The 24,193-nt window shown below is 44.6% G+C and overlaps 1 protein-coding gene across 2 annotated transcripts; it reads right to left on the minus strand.

Annotated features, from left to right (window-relative positions):
* Nucleotides 1–583: 583 nt before the first annotated feature.
* HAO1 (hydroxyacid oxidase 1) lies at nucleotides 584–23,097 on the minus strand. Of its 2 annotated transcripts, none has more exons than XM_083857237.1 (10): nucleotides 22,866–23,097; nucleotides 21,637–21,693; nucleotides 21,346–21,546; nucleotides 14,884–15,035; nucleotides 8,119–8,374; nucleotides 5,120–5,295; nucleotides 4,556–4,647; nucleotides 1,841–1,999; nucleotides 1,487–1,556; nucleotides 584–1,101 (listed from the first exon to the last, which is right to left on the minus strand). In XM_083857237.1, exons 3-10 carry the CDS (start codon nucleotides 21,480–21,482, stop codon nucleotides 1,031–1,033), a joined length of 1,113 nt encoding a protein of 370 aa, XP_083713363.1. In that variant the 5' UTR covers nucleotides 21,483–21,546; nucleotides 21,637–21,693; nucleotides 22,866–23,097; the 3' UTR covers nucleotides 584–1,030. The 2 variants fall into 2 exon arrangements, with proteins under 2 accessions (XP_083713363.1, XP_083713362.1); XM_083857236.1 differs by having other exon boundaries at nucleotides 22,750–23,097.
* Between the last annotated feature and the right edge of the window lie 1,096 nt (nucleotides 23,098–24,193).

Raw genomic sequence — 24,193 nt, forward strand, 5'->3', positions numbered from 1 at the left:
TACCCAACATGAGAACAATATAGTCTTACCCCTTTTGTTCTTTACAGTTGCAAAATTTCTCCTAAATTCAGTAGATATTTGGATTGTTTAGAGAACAGAGGCACAGATCCTATCTGTCTCTGATCCTCATCATAAGCAGAGTGAAGAACACTAAGGTTTATCTGATTTAAGGGTGTGCATGGAAACTCAATAGAGCCACCAGGCTCTTCCCAAATCATGGGTTAATGCCCCAATTATTCACGTTTCCCTTTTGAACATGGCTGCAAATTCTACAAACTCTCCCAGGTAGCATCAGCCTTCCCTTGCCACTGTTAGCAAATCAATCCAGGTGAAAAATGTGACCTGGAGCTCCAGGTAGATGCAGCTGGCACAGTTTGAGCTGCAGGGATTTGCATTAGCAAATGATGTGACATACATCCAATGCAAGCACATAACAGCTCTCTGATTGCAGCTGAATTTCCCCTAATTTTCCCCAATTTTGCTTTGCTCTTTGGTTCCATACAATGAAGAGTCCTCTGGGGTCCTACAGCCTACGTGTCACAAGCCCAGATGCTTATAAAGTAACTAGGGAAAGGACACTCTGTTCATAAGAAAGCAAGATTTAATCTCTACAATCTACAGCCTGGTTTCTCTAAACAGTGAGCAAGAAGCATCTTTTCCATTTTAAATTTCAGCATTTCTGTTTGCTATCAAAACATTTCTGTTTATAGTTTCACTTTAACAGCTAAATTACTCCCAGGCATGGAAATTAATTGTCAGCATTTGTTGCAAAACACATTGAAGTTTCTATGCTGGTCTTCTATAAAGGCCCATCTCTAATCACACCTCCCAGTGTTGCAGCTTTCCTTAGGGGCCCGAGAGATTTGGAAACACCTGTAAAACTTGCTTTGAGTTCTTTCCTCAGCAAGTGATCTCCTATAGAGCAGAGCATTCCCTCAGTCAGGATGGGAGGAGGAGGCCCACAGAGGGAATGCAGTTGGATTTTGTCTGGAAGCACAACAGGCAATGCACAAGGCAAGAGTCTTCAGACCTAAATCTTGGAAAACAATCCTCGATGTCTTCGGATCAGTGTCCTGCCAATTTCTTCTACTCTCCGGCATCCTGGAGGAGAAGTTGCAGATCAGTTCAAGCCCCTGATTTCCCAACCCACTTTAAGCCTTTTCTTTTTCTGCCTCATAAAAATCTACATTCTGTCAGATGAAATCCACCCCTTAGAGACCAAAGATTTGCCACTACTTTTCTATGGATTTATGGCTCTCCTTGTGAAAAGAAAAAAACAAACCCAAAATAATGTTTTCACCTAATCTACTCACTTCCCCATTTATAAGGCAGGGATAACAAGTCTTTTCCCCATTTCTCACAGAGAACAGACTAACCTGTTTAGATTGCAAACATTCTCCTCATGGAAGTTGCTATAGTATCTTGCCTGGGGCAAATGAAAGGTCTGAGAAAATGTGGTTACAGAGAGGAAATGTTAATGTCCCACCTGTCAGTGCCATTGCCAGGCGAAACTCTTCCTTCAGCATCTGGAGAACTTCTTTTGCTCCTTCTTCACCCTGGGAGAGTAGGAGACAGCATGAACTATTATGTGTACGTATATATGTGTAGGTAGAGACATATATACGTTTGCCAAAAAAAGTTTTATGCACAAACATAACAAATAGCAAATTATGTTTGTGATAACAAATTTTAGCAAATAGTAAATCAGAGGATCTGGATGCACAGTGACACATCATAAACACGCTCCTCTGTGCACACAGACACACATATGTGCATCTAATAAGGCTACACAGTGAATCTAGGGATCTAAAGTCATGCATTTGAGCTTTTCCTCACTTACTTGATAAGCCAATCCCCAGAGGACAGGTCTCCCAATGAAAACAGCTTTGGCACCAAGAGCCAATGCCTTGAGAACATCCGTGCCTTTTCTTACACCACCATCCAGGAACACCTCCACCTTCCCCTCCACAGCCTCCACGATTTCAGGCAAGACATCGATCTAAAAGAGAGAAACCAGGAACACAGCTTGGCTGCTCCTGAAACCCTATTTATTTTTTGAGCCAATTCTTCCACATAGGATGCAAGCTTTACAGCAGCTTAATGAGCAGTTGCATGCCTAAATCTGTACCCAAATAACACAGCTTTGTCTTGAGAACCAGCAGAGACTTTGCAGGGTAGAAGGTACATACAAAGGTCAAATTCATTGGGAGAGTCACATAAACAGAATGAGGATCAGCAGGGTCTCACAGAATGGCCATCTGTGAGATGACACATATCTGATACAAGCCAGTAGCTGATTCTTATGCAGAATATATGAAACAGCTGCACTAAAGAAGTCTTTTGGTGGTGTTACCTCCCAAACTTCCAGTCTTTGCTAGTTTGGGGATGAAATTGAATCAGCTCACTTTTTAAATAATTGTCTTTGCTTTCCTGTTTAAATTTCCCATTCATTTATCCTGACAGCCAGCTCAGGAGCCCAGAGGCAGGCCCTGTACCTATAGACAAGGAGTGAGAGAAACGCATGCCTGGAGGAACTTAGAGTTGGCTGAAAAATTTTAATTAATGTATTTTCCCATTTGAAAATGCATCTAATTACTGGAATGACTATAGAGAAAAACTTCTTAATATAAGAAAAAATTAACTTTCCTCTAAGTTTTGAGCAAGGTGGGAAATAATTTCTTTTAATGCACATGTATGTTACTTTCACTGAGTTCTGCTCATCTCCTTTCTCAACTTATCCCCTACACCAATTATACAAGTAAGGGGGAAAGTATTTCTACTGTACTCAAGTTACAAGTAAGTAACCAGGGAATTAAGTAATTCCTCTGCAAGAGGTCCCAAAGAAAGGATGGGCCTCCTGAATTCAAGGCTGGAGCATTAATTACAGGGCAACTTTTCCTATAAAGCCACCTAAATAGTTCCTATTCATGAAAACCAGGAAAGGAACACCACCAGAAGCCAAGTATTAAGGAGACTGGAAACAGTGTGTGGAAGTAAGACAAAAGACACACAAATTCATGTCTTTCAAATACGGATGTAATTAATTTCCTTTCTAATGGATAAAAATTATTAGAAGATCGGGGGGAAAAACTTGAAAGTGCAGTTTGTTTTTAAATTTGGATTAAAATTTTCTTGACGTTTGGCACTTGCTGTGATTTCCCCCTCCCTTTGGTTTTGCTCTCTTGCCAGACATATTTTGGATCTATTTCCATATCCAGAGACCACTTTCTACATCCTGACAAACTGTACCAACATTAAAGTGTTCTAATAACTGAAGCATGATGCAAACCATAATTAAAACATAAATTTCCTCAATGTGTAACTAGACACTAGAAATATTGACCAGCTTGGGTTCAGCTCACAATCTGAGACCCCACGAAACTGAAGCAAATTATTATCTTTCTAAATCAGAACCATTTAACATGATCTGATACAGATACATTATAAAAACAGCATTCTGAAGTGTTGTTCTTTGTACCATAAATCCAGGGAACACATTGGCTTTAGCATTTCTCCTCTGCCCTGTGCAAAGGAGTAACCCCTAACAAGCGGTTTGCAAATTTCTCTTCTACTGCAGCTGTAAAAAATAATTTGTATTTCTTGAGCTCTCAGAAGTTCCTCAAAATGATGTTTTTAACAACCTTATACATTGTTGCTGTTGGATTACCTCACACAGAGGCTTGCCCAAGAGTTTTAAATATCCTCAATGAAATTGGGGAATACCTTCCCAGGAGGTGACAAGAGGACCTGTTCCCCTTTCCCTTCAGGGAACCATCACGGAAAACAGGAGGTTTTTCATCGAAAACATATTGGAAATACTCAGAGAGGCAGAACTGGGCTTTGATTCTCCTGTCTTTCATTCTCTTTTTATTTGTGCAGCTTTCCCACACCAAATGAAGCAAGATGAGTGATGACTGGAATTTTGGGGTTTTTCCTTCATCCTGAGCACATACTTTTTCATTTTCCTTTACTTTTCTTATTTTTTTCCGACTGAGAAATTCTCAAATCCCTTTCACCTTTGGAAAAATCACAGGGTAGCACAAGGAAAAGGAAAAACTGTAATTTGACCACTCTCTCCCTTTTCCAAAGGTGAAAATACTTGAAAGGAGAAAAATGGAGAGTTTCATTCTGCCTTTAGCTGTTTCTTAACTGAAATTTTTCAGAAGCCTCCAAAGAATATTAAAAGGGGAAAAACAACCCTAATACAACCTTCAGTGTGCTGCAAATGGCAACGAGGGGTTTTCATAAAAGAATAAGAAAGAAGAAATGAAAGAGGAGAGTGGAAAAAAAATTCTGAAAGATTTTCCTGTTTGATCTACCAAGGAAAGAAAGGCTGTGTCTAACTCAGAGTATGATGTGACATACATAGAGAAGGGGAGAGAGATTATTACTCATGGCTTAAGGCATGGAACACTTATTCCAGATTTTTCCTCCAGCTTCCACATGTTCAGAGAAAGCAAACAAGAAGCCACAAGGCAAGGAAAATTAGAAATTACAGAAGCCACAAGGCAAGGAAAATTAGAAATTACTGGAGCATATTGGCATCAGTACTCACAGTAGCAGGGACCCCATCAAGCTGTCGTGCTCCATGATTTGACACGAGGATCCCATTTACCCCAATCTTTACAGCTTCTTTGGCATCATCAGCTAGGAAAAAACCCAAACAAGATGTGTCCTTCCATAAGTGGGAACTTGTAGACACCACAATCAGGGAATCACTAAGAAATCCATTGTCAGCTCATGCAAAGCCACCTTAGGGCTTCAGCCTTCCAGAGCCTCACCTCAACACAGGAAAATATTTCATCTTTAAGAAATAAGACCAGAAAAGTAGTTTAAAGTGTTGGAGTGGAACGTTTTCTCCCTTTTGATCAGCAGCCACTTTGGTTGCTAGCCTTTATTTTCTCTATTATGTTCCAGAACTCATCAGTAAGAAATTCTTTTGCTGAATGATTTTGTCCACTGCAAAATTATTGACCTGATCATACTAATGGCAGTGTTGGTGACAACACCAGGCACTTATTTAAGCAGCTGCTTCCACAACCACCTTCACTGGTAGGCTCCTGGGAGGAGGTAACAGCTCCTCCCTTGCCTTCCCCCAGGAAGCAGCAGAGCTACTCACCCCTGAGGATCCCTTTCAGCACGATGGGCAGTGAGGTCAGCCCCCGCAGCCACTTGATGTCCTCCCAGCTGATGGTGGCATCGATGGCCTCAGCAACATACACAGCAAGCCCGCTGTCTTCTCCAAAGTCTTTCCCTGAGGAAAATGCCAGGTCACTGCTGGAGAAGTTTTTTAATCTAAAGTGACAGAAGACACAGGAAAATAGTCTGAGAAAGATTTGTCGTAGCCATGCTCAGTCCCAAATGCCAGCATTCAATATACCCAAGTTAAAGCTTTGCTGCACTGCAAACCCCAGGAGCAAAACCAGCTGGTCCCAGCATGTCAGATCCCAGTCCTCAGTGAGCCAGAACCTTTGGCTGACAAAGTATTTGATAATCAGCATAAGCACTGGATCTTTAATGTCCCTTGCAACCAAAGCCTTTCTATCTTTCTGTGATGGTTTTGTGATGGCATTGGGACAAGTTTCTCTGGCCCAAGGTAACAGTCCTACTTTAGCAAAAGAAATATGGTTGGGTTTTGTTGTTTTCTAAATCCAGCTATGAGAGGAATAGGGGATCAGGGACGTGGAGGGGAGAAGGAGGAAATGAAGTTTTCTTAAGCTCAATGAAATAGATGGATATGCATGAAGCCCTGCAAAGAATTCAGAGTTTTCATCTGTCCAATAAGGCAAACAGCCAGCCTGTTGAGCTTGTGTCCCTTTTGTACATTTCCTTGTAAAATGTAGGGAGGAGAGGAAGCTCATGTGAAAGCATTAGCTGTTATTTGGGTTTTTCAGCAACAAAATCTCACAGGTTCTAGTACATCCATGACCCAGTTACCCTGCTCTTCTGAAACTGTGTCCTATTCCACACTGGGCTATTTAATACTCACATTTCACATTTTGTGAAGAGCATGAGTGTTTTTGCCTGGAACCTGGCTGGTTTCACTGCTGATTTCATGCCTGCAACAAGCAGCATTTCACATGGCTTTTCAGCTCCAGACCCAGAAGCAAATGAGAAAGGAGCGAGCTCTCAGCAAGATCCAGCTTTTCAGCTGTTGGTTTGTGGAGGGTGGGGTGCCCAGAGAAAAACAGAACCATGGATAAGATTATATAAATAACTGTTGTTTTTCTTGGCCTGGAAAATGCAGATCAACACTTGGATGAATGTTGCCTTACATACATCTTGGAGCACAATGGCACCTTGTTGTTGCTTTGAAACTTTGTTGAAAACCCGAAGCCAAGAAAAAGTTATCACATGAACAAGCAGAGCCCCGTTCTAGGAGAGTTTCACTGCAGCCTCGGCAACAAAGCGCTGCCCTAGCAGCGCTGGGGAATCTGCAGTGATTAACTGGAACCTTTAAGGGTTGCTCCAATTTCATGTGATTTCACAGGGCTCACTCGAAACCTTCTTATATTTGGGCAGGTGGGGTCAAAGTGCTTCAGAAACGCTCTCCCACTTTCCTCAGATGTCTTTGGGTTGTTGGACGTTCAAGAACTCCTCAACCCCAGGCCTTAAAATTCTACTGCCCCCAAAAATTAAGCTATTTAAATAATTGTTTAACTATCCTTTAGAGGAAAAGGTCAGTGTATATTGATAATGTGTCAAACACAGATCTGTAGCACGATTACAACACAGGACACACAGATACCAGTGTGGTACATTTTCATGTTAGATGTGTTAGAGCGTTTTTTGCTTACTAGTGCTTTCCTCCTAAAACTGTACTTTAACACAGGAATCAGGGCAGAGTTCAGTTTGCTCTGTCAACTTTCATCTCTTAGCTGCAAGGACAAGTGCATGGGGGAGAGCCAACACCCCAAGCTCTGGTGAGGTTTTTGCTAGTGAGACAGAGAATCGGATTCACTGCAGAGGCCCATGGCTTAGCTTCCTTTTAAACAGTATGGAAATTAGGAAAAACCTCTAGATGTGATTCTTGCTAAGTACATGTTACATACAATGTGTATATATTATAACAGAACAGTCTTTGGAGACATAGAACAATTCAATTCCATTGATAATATTCAAAACTAGCTTTCACCCAGAACTCACCTCAAAGTTTATCTACTTCAAAATATATTGAGCTGTCTTTTTCTTTTTTTCTCTCTCTGTCTCTCCGTTTTTGTATTAATTTTCATACTTTAAATAATTCTAACATGTGCCATGGTAGACTGTGGTTGTTACCAAGACTTACATGCAAGAACCTCACAAGAATTTTAACTTCAAGTGCTGGATATCTCATCAAGTAAATATTCTTCCATCCAGTCTTGACTGCTGGAATTGTGCCAGCACTTCAGCATGTGTTTATCAGGGGAGTTTCTACAGTCTATCAATTCATATTTACAAGAGGCCAGGCAAATCAGCACCCTTAAACACCATTGTAAGGTTAAAATTCTGGTTTAACTCTGTTAAAGTTGAAGCCCTCATTGGCTCTGCAGTGGGGAGCAACTAGAACTAGTGCTGAAGTCAATCATGATGTCAGAAATTCTCAGACACAAAAAATGTCCCAAAACACACCTTGGGGTAAAAATTGCCCTCATGGAGAATTTAGAAAGACTGATACCGACATGTTTCTGTATTTGAGTAAAAGAAGGGTTGAAGTTGCTCAAAAAGGGGCTCTGCAGTCAGTAGCAATACGGTCCTGGACTCAGAACAGTGTCATAGGACAACACAGAAGAAACCATAACATCCTTTGGAGGGGAGTTTTGGCCCACAAAGTCCAGGCCCCTTTCAGAACCCAGCCATTTCTGCTGCTGGATCCCAGCTCAACACCAGAGCAGGTCACTCTGGCCTATGCCCAGCTGAGGTTTGAAGAGAGCCAAGAACACATTGCCATGTGCATAAAGAAATGCTCCACGTCTCTTCCTTCAGCAGCCTGCAGCCTCACGTTGCCCGGCACAGGGAAAGCTTAGCTGTGACCCAAACCAGATCGCAGCCCGAGGCACGACTCCACAGAAGTCGTGCCCAGGACACACTTCTGCCCCAGCAGCCCCGGCATAGTCCCACGGGTGGCAGCGGAGGTACCTGAGGTGCGGGGGGAGCTGGAACTTGTTGCGCACGTCGGCGATGCGCCGGCCCAGGTAGGGGGTGTCCACGGTGACGAAGATCCCTTTGTACCCGGCTCTCTCCGCCCGCCGCACCAGCGACTCCGCCACCGCCCGGTCCTTGTACACGTACAGCTGCAGCCAGCGGAGGCCGCCCGGGGCCGCCTCGGCCACCTCCTCGATGGAGGACGTGGCCCAGGAGCTCAGCATCATCCCTGTCCCCACGGCCTGGCAGGCTGCGGGAGCACAAAGGGAGATTCTCTAAGCAGGAGCGCTAAAATTATGCACTGAGGGCTTCCAGCTTTTCGAATGTTGCCGCATTTTACTTCCCAAAAATCACCCTCCACACTGCCAAACCAGGCTGCATCAGCTAACCTCATGCAGATATGTTCTTATGAATCTTATCACTTATTCTTTTTTGCAGTAATCTGCCACTTATTGTAAAATAAAGGAAAACACGCAGTAAAACTCAAAAATATTATAGAAAGCCTTGTTTTCCTTTGTCTACCACAGTATGCATATTTTTAATGTAAATAGACCTCTGTTTCAAGACGTCATCCCCAGCCCATGGAGGAATTAAAAGTGGTCCTTATGACAACATTTTATTAAATAAGGATTACAAGCCTCTTGGAGTGGAAACTTATGAGCAGCTTATTCAAACAAATTGGTTACACCCTCCCAGGGCCACCAGCTAGTTTTCCCTCACTGGAAATACAGCAGCAATCACCCAAACCTCTCTAGTTTGTAACCATTCTGTTCCTCTCCTTAAAGTACTGGGCATGGTTCCCTCTATATTGGGAATGCACAGGAGGGTTGTGAACCTGGGAACTGCAAAACCTTCACATCAGATAAGGGAGAAATGTAAGTGTTCAATCTGCCTTTAGGTATCCATTTATTTCCATTTCTTCCTTTTATTCCCAAGTCTACCCCTGCAGCCCTATGGTTGCAAAAGCAAAAATGTAGTTAAAAACTGCACAATAAAACATTTTTGATGAAGAGAAGATATAAATCATGTTATATCACCATATCCTTTCAACTTAGCTGCATATGTAGTAACAGAGAAAATAGTGTTTTTCTCTTATTTAAGACTAGGTTCAAGCAGTTTGGTTCGATGAGAGTTCAGCAATTCCAAACGGGGTTACGGCATTTTCATGCAAGCATGCTCACAAAATTCCCCTTGTCTCTTCTGTAAAGTTCACAGCTCTCTGGTGAAGCACCAGCTCAATACACATAGTTTAGATCTCTCAGGCAAATCCAAAGTTCACAGACAATGTTTTTCAGTCTTAGAAATTCCCAGTTCCAGTTTTGGTTGATTTGTGCTTGATCTTGATCATTTTAAAGCTTATTTGGCAAATTTCTAGACTTCTAAAACCATGAGATACAGAGGCCTGAAGTGCTGCCAGGTTTGGTTGGGGATTTTTTTCTACCTCAAATAAGGTTTCTCTAAAAATACACTCCCACTTCTCACACATTTAGCTGCAGTTGAAGAAAACAGAAGCAACTCATTTCCTCTAACAACCGTACTTTACACTTCACTTTTGGGGTGCTCAAATTATTTATTATTTCAAATCAATCCTACTCCAGCCATATTCCCACAGGATGCTCTTGCTGCAATATGTGACATTTGCCAGAGTTTAAGCATGAGATGTTTTTTGTAAACCAGCCTTTCCTCGTGCCATTTCATGATTGCTTTTAGTTGTTTCTTTTTATAGTTTTTTTTCATAGTTTTTTTTCCAGGTCATCTTTTAATCCTGAGCATTGCCTAAAGGACACATGCACCCTGCAGGCTCCTGTTGGGCTCCACAACAGCGCAGAGAGCACAGCAGTAGCCACACACAGGCAGCTGGAGAAGTCCATGAAATCACAAAATTGTAAAGAATCTCTTCCTCATCTCTAGTCCAAACCTGCCCTCTGGCAGCTTGAAGCCATTCACTCTTGGGGAATTCAACTGAAGTATTTTACGTAGCAAGAAATGGGACAGGACACACTTGGGAGCTCTAGTGGGGAACAGAGCAGTGACCTTTTTTAGCCTTTTTGTCATCCTGAAGCCTCAGAGCATCCTCCCCCCAGCTGATGGGGCATCATTTCCTTACGTGGTTTGGGAAGGGTAGGGGATTTGTCCCTGTGGGCAGCTCAGAGGAAGAATCCTTCAGGGAGGGCACTGGAGAGGAGCCCAGTTCAAGCTTGCAGATTTTGTTGGGGTTACCTTGTATGGGAATGGGAACTCACTTTTTTCCTCTAGCTGGGTAAATTCCCATCATTTCCCTTTTAGGGGCATCTCCAAAGCTCAGCAGTCAAGCTGCCCCAACTGCAGGCATTTTTCCCAGAATCCACCAGTGAATCCACTGTCCCCAAGCTAAGGGCCAGAGGACATTCCTTGGGATCAACATGATGTCCTTTTGGCACAGTGGCATTTCTCAGGAGCAGCAGCCGTGTTCCTGGAGCTGCATCTCCCAAGAAACAGAGTTGTTTAAAGAACTCCATGTTACTCTCTTGACAAACCACACTTGGCTGGAAGATCCATCCCTGTCAGCCTCTCCTCCCTCAGCCCTTACACAACCCTGCGTGCGAGCGGTGCCTGCCATTCTCTCGTTGACACAACACATTTTGTCAGCTGTGCAGGAAGGCTGGAGGGGAAGGGATATGTAGCCAAAACAGATCTGGGATCTGCCTGGGTGCACTTGCAGCACAAAGTCCCCTGACCACGCTGCTCTCGGGGGGAATCCAGGCCAGGCCAGCCCAGGCCATGTTGTCCCATGTAAATATTGTCCTCTCCATGACTCTGGATTGATATCCACTTTCATGTCTCAAAATTAACCTCATCTTCTGATCACCACACAGGTAACAGGGGGTTACAAAATCCCCCTGTTTGCACTGTGGCTGAGTGCAAAATGTATTAAATGGCCAAATCCCTCCTTCCCTCACAAGCATGTGTGATGGGCACAAGAAGCCAAACTTCAGTGCTCAACAGCATCATAGAGATAAAAAGCACAGCAGCAGCCTGGCAAGAGCCAAAGGATCAAAGGTGCTGCTCCCCCTCTAGTGGGAATGACAGAGCTGCCAGAAATGCAGCTAAAACAGGCAGAAAAAAACACCTTTTCAGTAAATATTCCTGTTCTCCATTTGGCAAAGCAAAAGGTGCAGTCACGTCACAGGTAATGGTGAAACCCTTCCTGCTTCAGCAGCAGCCTGGAGAGTGGTTTGAGTGCAGCTGCAGAGGGCAAACACAAGAACTTCAGCCCTTGAGCAATTGTCAGTGGCAGTTCTCAAAAGACCTGGCCAAGAAAACAGTCGGGTTCTCAGCCTGATTTCCAGCCATTCATAGAGATGCCAGGCACTGCAATGCCGCTGTGGGGTGCAAACATAGCAATTTAAACTACCAGTAAGTGCAATATGGAATAAGTGGGAATATAAACACAAATCTCAATAAAACGGTGCTACAGATCTGTTTATAATCAATTAAGGTTGCAAAAAACTGTTATTTCTTGCTGAGCAGCTGGATGGTGCACAAGATTTTGAGTCAGTGTACTCGAGGTGGGTCCTGGTGACACGGGGACCACGCTGATTTGCAAGCACAGCAGGAAGTCAGGGTGCCAAACGAATGCCTTGGCATGGAGGGACAGTCAATCTGCTGATGGACAAGCAAGAAAAAAAAAGATCCCATAGAATCAGAAGGGTTCTATTGAAAAGGGTTTAGAGAACAACCTTTTGCTCTTTAGTGGCTAAGATTATTCATCAAAGTTGGCAAATATTTTTAGTCAAAGAGGTTGAAATTGGAGCGAGAAGGATGAGAAAAAAACACCTAAGTCAAAATGTCATGTGTTGATCTTTTCAAAATGGAAATGTTTTCTCCTGAGCTGACACTTTTGTTTCAAAACAGAACAACAGCTAAAAGCATTAGCCAGTAGGAAAATGAAATAAAAAATTATGTTTTGGATCAAATGAAACATTTCAGTTAATCCAAAACAATTTTCCTCCCAATTTTTCAGTTTCTACTGAACAGAAAATCCATTCTTTGGAAAATTGCCACATACACTGAAGAGCTACAAGTAAAATGCCAGGGAATATACTTGAAGGAAGACCTAGAAAAACTGGGACAACTGCCAAGGTGCATGAAATTGTTTCAAGGACAAGAGAGCTTTCTCTGTACGGAAGGACTCCTGCTACATTCAGATGTGTCAGAGAAAATTTGGGACCAACCTTAGTATAGCCTGCATAGACTTTAAAAAAAATAATTTATTATTTTAAAATCTAGCTAACAGGAGTACAAATAAATCCAACACCTGGATTTGAGGCTGTGCAAGGTTTGACCATGACTGCAGTTTATTCTGCTCAGAGTGGGGTTGCTTAACCTTTGGAATAACTTCCATGGTGTTGCCTGGCCTGTCACCAGCAACTCTCAAAATGACAATTGGATGTTTTTCCTAGAAAAGATTCTTTACTCATGCAAAAGAACTGCCCATGTGGGGAAGGGGTGTTTCAGGTGAGCTGACAGACCCTGCCCTGTTCTGGGAAGGTGCACACTCCTCTCCACCAGCTTGGCTGCTGCAGGAGAGCATCCCTCAGGAAGCGGCAGCCCCCAAAACCCTGACAAGCTCCAGAGCAAGAAGTTTGTGAGGGAGGGAGTTCTCAGGGACACCATTACATGCCCTTGTCCCTAGAGGGGACATTTACCCAACACCACGTGGGCAAACCTGAGGGGAGATGCTGTCGCTCCAGGAAATTCCTCAAGCATTGTTCTCAACACACCAGAAGTTCAGGGAAGGAGCTGTCATTGCTCTGCAGGGCAGCCTGGTGTGCACCAGGGTTATCTTTTGGGGTTCAAGGCCAGCCAGGCAGACTCGTGGCACACAGGCAGGCTCCTCTGGGAGCTGCTCTGCCCCCAACACAAGCCAGGGCTGTGGCAGGGAAGGGGCAGGACTCAGGCCATGCTGTGCTTCTCAAGGATCATGGCCATGGCAGAGGCACCACCTCATACAGCACTTCCTGCACCCCTGAGCCAAAAAAGGCCAAAAAAAGCACACCAGGCTTTGCAGAAGCCATAGGACTATGGATGAGACTTCCTTGGCTTGTGCACACCAGTGCAGCTGAAGCAGAAGCTGAATTAAAGCCACCAACAGTTTGCTCACTTAAACTCTGTGCTGCCTCTAGAAGAGAAGTTGGATGTGGCAAACCCCCTGATCCTGAGTGTCCCAAGTTTAAGCCAAATGTGTACTTTACAGCTAATTCCTGTCATCTTAGAAGGTCAAACCCAAAGCTTGGCACTGAGTGACCTGCTCCACCTCTAACAGCACAAACCCAAAGCTATTTTTTTTTTCTACCTCACATGCCAATGCAATACAGAGGGTGTGATTTTAACACTGCCCTCCTTTGAAAGCAATACAAAATTCACCAGCTCCAATGGATAAGTTTACTGGACCACACATTCCAACTGGTGCCAGTACACCGAGCTGTCCCAGCTTGAAAACCCAGGAACATTAAATGCAATAATCATGTGTTAAAGTCTGAAAAGGTGGTTCTCAGCCTTATTGTACTACTCAACTTTGCGTGCCATTGTGGATTTATGCCTTAAAATATGGCCAGGCTGCAGCATCAGAGGGAATTTTTGCTGAGAAACATCCTGAATTTTGTGTTTCAAATCTCGCTCTCACCATTGCACTAATATGTTTGCATTTAATGTTTCAGGGTTTCCTCCGTGCACAAGCTGGCCCAGAACTAATCCGCAGGAGCTGCCAGCGGATGGGACAGCACCAAGGTAGCCACCGGCCCTTCCCAAATCCATCCGAGGTGCTGGAGCGCCATCGCGTGGGATGCGTCGGCCCTTACAAATAGGGAAAACGGCTTCCTAATGAAACCCTAGGGAAGGGGAAAAACGCGGCCCCAAACCGCGTGAACAATTGGAGAGGTGTGTTTTTCAGGGATAACGCTGGAGTTGTGCTGTAACCCACCCCCGCACACATCACACGATGAGAACTGAGAGCAGCTCCCACCGCAGGGCTGAGAATTCGACTCGCTTCACACCAGTATCTGCTGCATTGGGCATGGGAATGCTGTTAGATGAATAACCCAACCATGCACAGATTTTTTTTTTTTTTTTTTTTTTTTTTTTTTTTTTTAATATCACTATTTGGGTTTTGTACCCTTTTCCTTTCAGCACTGGAACACTGAAATGCAGAGCCCACCCTTCGTCCTCAGATTTGGTGCCATTCCACAGCTGGAGTTAAAGGAGTAGGTGACAGTTCCCCCTCTGAATTCTGGTTAATATACTTTTAAGCTGAAGCCTCTGTGCTGGCAACATCTGTGTGCTGCTTCTAGCCCAGAAGGGGCCCTTATCTCACTGCCTCCCTGGGATGCTCTCTTGAAAGCAAGGATTTTTCCCAGGCAAAAATGGCCCCGGAATTTCTAGAGTCAATTCTCTAATAAGAAGAGTGTTGGTGTGACAACGTTTATAGTTACACAGAATGTATAGGTAAGTAGATAGATGTTTTCAGTTTTATAGGCGAGAAATTATTCCCCTCTTGCATCCTTAATTTTCCCCGTTCCCCTGCAGTTCACGAAGTGAGAAACCCCCCTCGTTTCATGGAGAGAGAAACCACACTCAGCCGAGTGAAACGGCAAAAAACCAAATCGGGAATCAACCTAGTTACCCCGAGCAGCAACTCAGACCCACGCAGGAGCTCAGCTGGGCTGCCCGGGCAGCAGGCACAGCCCTGCCCTGCCCCTCCCCACCCCGCGCAGGGCTCACCTCTGGCGGTCGCCGTCTCTCCGTGGGGGTGAGCCATGCGCTGCATGGCGGTGGCGGCCACGCACACGGGCACCGTGACCCTCTGCCCCAGGACAGTGGTGGACAGGTCCATCACCGACACGTCCCTCAGCACCCGGGGGTACAGCTTCCACCTGCCACACACACAAATAAACCCAATTTCGAACGGCTGCAGCATGGGGGGAATTTACAGTTCCTAATAGGCGAGAGAAGGTTTTCCTGCTGTCACAGAAATCCCACTGTGTCATCCAGAGCTGCAGCAAAACCTCTGCAGGGCGCAAAACCTCTGCAGGGCGCAAAACCTCTGCAGGGCACAGGCAAGGAGGGGCCAAAAAGCAGAGAGGGTGAAAGAGGCAAAGAGCCCTTGAACATTCTTGGCTGGTATTGTTTGAAAGGGAAGACAGGAGCTGTAAAACAATGAGTCTCATGGTGAGTGTCAGCCCCCAAAGGCCTCGGGGCAGAACTGGGCGCCAGACCCTGTGTGCAAATGGGAGAAGTCACCAGTTAATGATGCAGTTATCCCTTCGATGGACTAGGGAACCAAAAGACACGGGATTTTTGGATAACACAAGCCTGACCTGCATGCTTGGAACTTCCTTTTCCAAACCAGGGCAAACTAAACCACACTTAACCTGAAATTACAGTTTGCTGCAGCCAGGCTGGACAGCACAGGTCTGTACACACAGAAATTTATCTTTTTTTCCCTCCCCACACAAAACAGCATCACAAGATCATGATTCCTATTATATGGGGTCAACTACACACCATATAGCATCCAAAGTTTTATGAGGAGGGTTGCATTCCTCGGGATACCTGTGCCGTGGGAGATTTCCCCATCATCCATGTGCTGTCACAGCACTGCCACCACTAGGAGCCACAAGAGGGGGTGCAATACCTGGGGCTGGCCAAAGCCTCCCTGCAAGCACCAACCTCACTGAGACCTCCCTCCCTCCGAAAGGGCTCTCAAGGCTCCTGAACTGTAATTGCAGATGAGAATTAAAAAAGTATGGTCTAATACTGCTGAACTTGAGCAACTGCTCAGCATCAGAATGCTCGAGAATGAAAACATTATAATTACCAGCACAGAGAGAGAACCAGAGCCACTGCTACCCTCCAACACGGAGTAGGGGAGAGCTTGAGCTTGTGTATTAAAATGACAATTCAGAGGGAAAAAAGACAAAATCTCTGTTTCAAAGAAAGATCAAGAGATATTTCCCAAAAAATCCTGGATGAGACCCACCTTTCTGGAGGCCTGGAGCTTGGGGCCATGCCAACTCTCCAGGTAGTGCTCCCCAGAGAGGAGAAGGACAGTTATGATGCTTGGAAGGAGATGTGTGGCTGTGGAAGTCAGCTGTGCTGCTCAGTGCCAAGACACACAAGGCAGGAACATCTCCTCACACTTGTTTTCATGCCATTGTAACAGTTTGTTATTTTTCAGGGAAGGATGGGCTGAGGGTGGGACAAAGAAAACATGACTTCTTTCTCTCCCTTTTTTTCCTAATGCTCATTCTGAAGGCTTACACTCTGCTCTGAGGTATCTCTTCCCAGCAAAGAAAGAAAACAAAAATCTCTTTGTAACCTTGCTCATTTATACAGCCAAACCCAAAAGCATAAAGGAGGTGAAGTATCTCTCTCTTCCCCAGGCTCCTGGTTTCTCTGACCTGTCAGATTGTTACCTGTCACTGCCATCTCACAGCCAGCCTGTGAGGGTCTGTCCTAAGATACAACATCCCTGTGGTGCTTTTAGCTGGGAAGAGAAACAGGAGAAGCCAAAATCCTCCCAGCAGTGCATGCAAGAAAAATGATCTCTTCAGTCCCAAGCAGAGATCCCCAAGAAGATATCAGGTCATATCTTGTGCACCAACATCCAGTCAGTGCTCCTCACCCAGAACTGACTGGTCCTACAAAAAACACCAAACAGATTCACTAGCTGACTATCATCATCCTTTAATAAAACCTGATCTTGCTTTGGAAACTCAGGTGTTTCCAGCTCTGAGTTTGACAGATACTTGAAACCAGGCATTGTCTGGACAGGGAAATGCCCTTAACAGCAGCAAGGAAACCTGACAGGCAGCATTTCCCAGTCACCAGGGCACACATTCATTTGGCTGCCAAGCCATTCAGTGAAACATTTCCACATTTCCTGCATATTTTGGATAAAAAGTTGGATTTTTTTTTTTTTTTTTTTTTTTTTTTTTTTTTAGTTCATCATCTCCTCATCACCCACATCTTTTCCCAGCCAAGTCCACACTCATGTGCTGCAATCAGCGACTGAGAGTGAAGGCATCCTTCCTCCCAGCGGGAAGCGGGAGATGCCGCAGTGGGGAAGGCAGCAAGCACTCCCAATTTAGGCAACTTCAGGGAAAAGCTTTTTTGAAGGAAGGATTAAAGGGAATGAAGGGGGATTAATCTTTTGGGTTTTTTCCTTTTTTCTCCATGCTCAAAAAAATTTCTGATTGTAAATTACCTTGCAGTGGGGTAAGCGGGAAGCACTGGCTGCTTTCAGCCAGGAGAAACACTGACATTTTCAAACTGCACCATATTTTCAAGCAGCTCCTCTTGTTCCTGTCCTGAGTTGTCCCAAATCCCCTCATGCTGCAGGGCAAGAAGCACATTTGGGAAAAGACACACTGCTCAGGCCAAGCCTCCATCGTAAACCCAACCCAGTTTGCTGCCCTTCTCTCTCCTACAGTTCACTTCCTTTCAGAAGGAGCAGGGGATGCTGCTGCACCAGGCTAAGCAAGAGCTGCTTTTCCTTGGGGAAAATTATCTTCCCTCCCAGCATGTCTTGCCATCCACACTCTCTTATGGTGCACTGGGAATCTAAGGTGAAAAACATCACAACAACAGAACTAAATTATTACTCCAAGCATGCCTTTCTTTTTTTCCCCCCTAAACTTCCCCTCCTTGTCTGACCCAGTCCCACTCCCAGCCTTGCTTTTTTAACCAATGTTTAGATTACTTCTGTGGCTGTTTTAATGCCCTCAGTTGCCATAAGGTAACACCACGTTTGCAGAAAGCCTGCAATGATGCTGGCACTGCTGAAGCAGCAGCTGCTCTTCCTTGCACACGACAAAACAAGGCAGCTTCTCCCAAGGCCTCTGGGAATTCCGTGGCAAGGCGGATTAGCAGGACCCTGCTCCTATACACACCGACCTCCTCCTTCCTTGGGATGCTGGGAGGGGAGACTCCAGATTGATCTCCTGACTGCCATCGAGCTAAAGGCATGCTGACCTTGTCACAAAAATCTCTTCTCCATTCAGACCCGTCGCTTGTGTGACAACTCGGGAGGAGATTTCAGCTCCAGACGGGGCTAGGGGGACACTCAGCATTCCAGGATGCAGAGCAAACCCAGGGTGAAGGCAGGCAGACACCACAGGGAATGATATATGCTCTGCCATCCCCAATCATCCTCTCTGACCTTAACGCCTCACTTCTGCCAGGGCCATTTGAGAACTATGAATAAGAAATACTTATCTGGCCTCAGCAGGAACACGCTGACGTCAACATCCGAGTGCTGGTTCTTCCCTCGATCCCAGAAGAACTGGGAGCTGGGGGAGAGTTACTGTACCTCGTGTTAAACTCATCTTAAACACTGCCCTTGTGGAGGCAGTTTGTACTGTGGTATCTGATTACACAAAGTACCTCAAGGTCAAAAGGCCAAGACATTCATTTTATAATCCAATGAGTATGAATTGTGCTGCTCCAAAAATTGCATGGAGCATTCCAAAGATACAGCAAGATCCAACAACACAACCATCCATTACGGTTAGTTCTTAATAAAAATAGTAATATTAGTCCTTAATAAGATCTATTTATTTCTCCAGAAATGAAACCATTTGTTTGCCAAAATAAAAATAAAGAACTCACAGATGAACCCAGCACTGGTTTTCCACCCTCACACCTCACCTGAATAATCCTGCACCATAAAGCTACAGGCTAACAATTCCTGGTTATGGTTCAGTTTTGTGCTTTCTCTTCCATTCAAACTTATAAATATTTAATAAACTGCAAACTTGTAAAATCAGACTGAACCCTGCAACTAAGCTTCTGATAGAAGAAATCAATGGAAAACAAAGCCGAACATACTCCTGTCTTTCACAAAATTATCTAACTTGCTGATCTTTGTGCCTTGGGGGTGTAAAGTCCACCTGATTTTATATTTACCTACAAGCTGCAGTCAGGAACAGGCAGAAACATCAGGACTATGTGAGGGTCAGAGTGAGCAGCACTTCCCCATCTGTAACAGCTGGGCCATGCTTCTCCCAACAGCATCCAAGGGAAAAAGAAAAGTTTTTCAAAGTCCTTTGTGTCAAATAAGTCTCATAAACAAAAATACTATGAAGTCTTTATAGCAGGTTCTACCTTTTAGAGATGTATTCCCAGGAAGCCATTGCAAACCTGGTCTAAGGACTGTTAATGGCAGCATCCCACCTGCTGAGAAAATGGGATCTTGTTTTATTTCAGATAAATATAAAGGAAGGGAGAGCAAAGAGAGAATCACCTTTCAGCTCCTTCATTTTCACACTTCTGAGGGGCAGGGACCCAGCACACCAAATGAGGGACTTTCAACCACACCAAATGTCACTGATTTCTTTTAACATCTCAGGCCATCCAAGGCACTGCTAATGAACATCTCCTTCAGTCCCAGGCTATCTGCCAACACCACAGTTTTGAACACTTAGAACTGGAGGGCTTTATTGAAAATCTGATAGAAGATTCAGGAAAGATGAGGTAAAGCTGAACCCCACAGGCAACCAGCCCCATGTAAGGAGGTCTCTCATCAGAGGAATCCATCCCTGTGTTGGGAAACAGCTTCAGAGCAGAGTTGCCCTTATCTCCCTGCCAACACCCAGCTCTGCTGATGCCAGCATAGCAAGGGACATGCCTAGCTCTTTGTCAGGCTGTCTCTGGCAGCTTTAGATCCCCCTCTCATCATGATTAGCTTCAGCAGTTACAAGTAAAACCTTCACTGCTCTCACAGTTTATTGCCTCCAAGGACTTCCTTGGAGTGTCCTTTCCTTAATGTCTCTTTTTGGTTTTATGAGAGCAAGTAACATCAGAGCATCTGGAAGCATTAAAGAAGGTACAATAAAAATCAGGTGGGCCCTACTCCATCCTTTCCTGCTCCTATTCACTCCTCAGGGCAATCTTTTGGCTTGTGTTTGAGCAGGGAAATTTCTGTGCTGGCAGCTTCTGCATGGAGCTAGGAGGTCTGGAATAAGCAGTGGAGGCAAGTTGTCTTCTCTTGACATTATAAAGCTTTTCTTTGCGTGTCCTTAAAATTAAGGTTCTGGGCCCTTGGAGATCCTTCTGAATGAATTATCACAGAGTTCTCCACAACCTTCAACTTGCATCAGATTTCCAGCTGAATGGCCCATAACCTATGGAAAAGCAACTGGAACAGTGAGTAGGATTGCAGAAAAGCAAAGCACCGAGGGAGAAAGGCTAAGGATAAACCAGGAAAATCATGGTTTGGTTTGCTAGGCTGAAAGGAACTAAAGACAAAGTCTTTGCAAAGACAAGAGCAGGGGGTTAAATGTCTGCACCAACACAGCCCCTGAAGGAAGGAGATGTCAGCAGCTGTTTGAGCAGCTTGACAGGGCTCAGCTGGGCTGAAGGGAGCAGCCTCCAGCTGCCTCCTTCCCTCTGCCCTGCTCAGGGACATTTGGGAGTAAGGAACCAACTGATGTGATGCCAGTTGTGACACTTCCACTGAATCCCACAGCAAGTGCCCACTGACTTTGTGATCACCTTGTCCTTCTGAGGCTAAGGGTGACCTGAGCTCAGGTTCTGACAACAGTTCAGGGGGTCAGTCTAAGTCAAAAACTGTTTTAGAACAGTTGCCAGCATTTACAGTATCTCCTGGTGAAGGGCTGACCTCCTGCTGGAAACCCCTTAGCACAACTGGGCCACCCAGGACTGAGCCCTGGCTTTCCCAGCTCACCCCAGAGCTGGGAAATCCAACTCCTTTCAGCAGCTCTCATCTGGGAAGGCCATGGAACTAATTTAGTTTAGTAGAACTAAGGAAAAAGCAAAACTGACTAAGGACCGAAAAAGTACAACCCCACTCCAAGAACCCCTTGCTGACACTGTAACCCCAAATGTAGAAATTAGTTTCATTGGCTGATAAAATATTGGAGCTGAAGGACTTTGGAGAGAATTTCTGTTAACAAAAGAACCCAAAAGCAGGCAAAGCTAAAAAGGTGCTAATGAATTTTAGGGATTGCTTTTTGACAGAAAACATTAGGTGGAGGAGTGAAAGGAGAGAAGGAGTTGTCCTGAAAAATCAGTTCTTTTGCGATTTTTTTTTATAAAATAGAAAGAAGTTGCAGAAAAGTTGAGTTTCGTTCCCAGAGAAAAATCTAAAATTGCAGCAGATCTACCAAAAAAGCAGAACTTACGCCCCCTGCCTCCCACCCCAGCCTTCAATCATCCTCCTACCTGGAAAACGCTGCGACATTATCTGCCAGTGTTTCCTGGTCATCCGCCCCAGATCGGTAATAATCGTAGACGGATTTGGGCAGAAAGGTTTTAGCATACTCCTCAAAATCTGCAATGCACACTGGCTTGCCAGACATGTCTGCAGATCTCACTGGGTTAGTTTATTCCCACTTTCCACTCCTTTAAACTCTGGAGTTTTGCCTGTAAATCATTAATATGAGACCTCATCAGGATTAAATTTATTTACATTCCCCCTCCCCCCCCCAAAAAAAAAAAAAAAACTACACCAACTTATTGTGTCATATTGGACTTCAGCACCATCTTTTAGTTCATATGGTCAAGGCCAACCTAGAAAATAACAGAATAAAATATGGTAAAAAGAAAGAAAATGAGTACAGAAAGAAAGAAATATGTAGTTAAACCTCCAATATCAGGAATGTACATTCCCCTCTGTCAGCCAAAATATCCAGGAGACTGAAAGCAGAACGAGTTTGCTCACACCCAAAATCTTGATTTAGATGATTTCTAAAAGTAGGTCCCAGCCTGCACATTTAGGGTAACACCTAACACAGGTGAGATTGCAGTTATTTCCATTGGAATCCTGGATTGCAAAGACCCAGCTACCAGACATCCTTAGGCAAACAGCTCCTGATTTTCAGGTAATTCATCTCCACAACCCAGAGGGGCTCTCGTTATTCTTAAAATGTTAAGGAATCAGATGCACTCACCGGCTGGAAATAAAATCATCTTATCAAAGAGACCACCTTCATCCAAAGTGTAACACTTGGTTAACATTGCTTGATTTCTCCTTGTTTTAAATTTTAAAAAATACGCAGAGTTTGAAACAGGTTTATAGCAGTTGTTTGACAGGGAAATTAGCAGTATATCACGTGTATATAATTCAGTTTTTCAGCTGCAGACTGCACATTAATATCAATTCACACATAGTTACACCACGAGGCATTTGTCAAATACCAGTGTCAGAAACAATTCAAATGCAAACTACTTTAACCTTGGAATTTCACTGCGCTTGCAGCGAAAACCCAGGGACGTCTGCTTGTGTTTATTGAAAGTTTGCATCATCTGTTTTAAAAAGAGATATTTCTCCCGGAGCATGAGGCAGGAAGTGCTGCATGACAGCTGAACATTTTCATATGTGCAGCTGAACTCAACCTTAATGAACTCAAACGGTTTTTATGTCGGGAAGTTGCAAAAATTTCTGGAGGCAACAATAGTGTTGCACCACTGTTCCCCTCTCCCCATTCCATAATGTCTGTTTCTTCAAAACTCTTCCCACCTTGGTATTTCTTTTTCCCCATAGATGGTTCCCTGCCACGTGCACAGGATATTGGTGATTTACTTTAATTGCCTTTATTTGCCACTCAGGCTGAAAGTTCCTCTTACCTCCTCCGTTGTGAAGTTTCTCAAGTGCCACCCTTTATGGATCCTCCCACATGTGCCAGTGACGCCCAAAGCCCCTCTGGGACCACTAAATTCCTGCTGCAAGCCAGACAACACACCTTGGGAAGCTTCACAGAGCTCAGGGGGGTCCAACTGGAACTTCAGCAGGATCCACCACTTCCCATGCTGGCTAACTGCTGAGCTGGGGTGAGGTGGAAGGTGCCAGGATCAGGACAAGGGAAGCAAAACTAAGGAAAACGTGAAATTTAATGCCAGGTCTCCCCAGCACACCTGACACCAGCACACTCAGCTTCCCTCTAAGTAACTGGCTCCTCATTTTAATTAATCTCTCTGGATGAGATTTCCTCTGGCTGCTTAATGAGGCATCAGCTATCTGACCTTCAACCCTGGAGCCAAAGAATGGCATCCTGACTGAACAGCAGAGTTTGCCCGAGCAACCACCCAAACCTCACTGCCACAGCCGATGTCAAAAAACCCAACAGAGTCAGGGTAGTGTGAACATCCCCTCCCACATCCCCTGCTTCTCCCTTGTTCCTCTGGCAGGAACTACAGAGAATGGGGTCACACCTGGAGCTCAGCTGAAGCAGGCTCTGCAAAGGCAACTTCTCACTGTGGTTCAAAAAGGTCAATCACAAATTCCAGGTGAAAAACCCCACAGAGGGTTATTGAACAGAGACACGACTTGTGGATTAGAAAGCGCTACTTGCAAAAGCCAAAAAGACTTCAGGGAAAAAACCACAACATGCTTGTCCTGATGTCTGTTACTTGCTAGAAAGGGAAACTTTGCACAGCTTTCCAATCTGGACCTGTGTCCTCCTGCAGGATCAGAGAGACATCATCAACAGTCTCGGGTCAGCACATGAAAACCTCTGCAGGGGAAAGATGACCCAGCTGGGACTTTCTCCCTTCAGTTAACTGCAGTAAAGATTAACTGAAGTTAACTGCTGCATAGAATTCAAATATTTTAATGTTCAAGCCACTGCCCATTTCTCAAGACACTTGTGCAAAGCTGTTTTATCAAGTACTTTATGTAAGTAAAAGTTATTTTGGCTTCCAAATTCTCCACAAATAATTTCTACAAATAAAGTCAAAAAGTATCTGTTTTCTAGAGTGTTTTTGGACAGCATCTCACATCAGTGAAAGCTGAAACAATTCATTTTGTCCCCTCCAAGCCACCCAGAAGAACCAAGAGAAAATATTTGTGGGGTTTTTCCCCCAGCAGCTATCTGGCAATTCCACTGTGGGAGTCAAAGCTGACAGATGCTGCAGGGATGAGGACAGTTCCTTGGCCATTCAGCAGTGAGCAGGTGGCTGGAACAGGCCCTGGCTGGGAAGTCTGGAGGCTGCTGAGATGGCAGAAGAGTGGAGCATTGAGCAGAGGACCGATTGTCCTGGGAGGAGCTGGATGGTTCTGAGTACAATGAAA

The sequence above is a fragment of the Zosterops lateralis genome (genome assembly GCF_965231275.1).
Source record: "Zosterops lateralis genome assembly, chromosome: 3".
In the NCBI taxonomy this organism is placed as follows: domain Eukaryota; kingdom Metazoa; phylum Chordata; class Aves; order Passeriformes; family Zosteropidae; genus Zosterops; species Zosterops lateralis.

Bases quoted from the DNA above. Each gene is read 5' to 3' on its own strand.
- HAO1 (XM_083857237.1), bottom strand. From the start codon at position 21,482: ATGTCTGGCAAGCCAGTGTGCATTGCAGATTTTGAGGAGTATGCTAAA. The intron at 8,375-14,883 runs GTGAGCCCTGCG...GTGCTCCCGCAG, and splicing joins AGAGACGGCGACCGCCAGAG to CCTGCCAGGCCGTGGGGACA. The intron at 4,648-5,119 runs GTGAGTAGCTCT...GTTTTTTCCTAG, and splicing joins GCTGAAAGGGATCCTCAGGG to CTGATGATGCCAAAGAAGCT.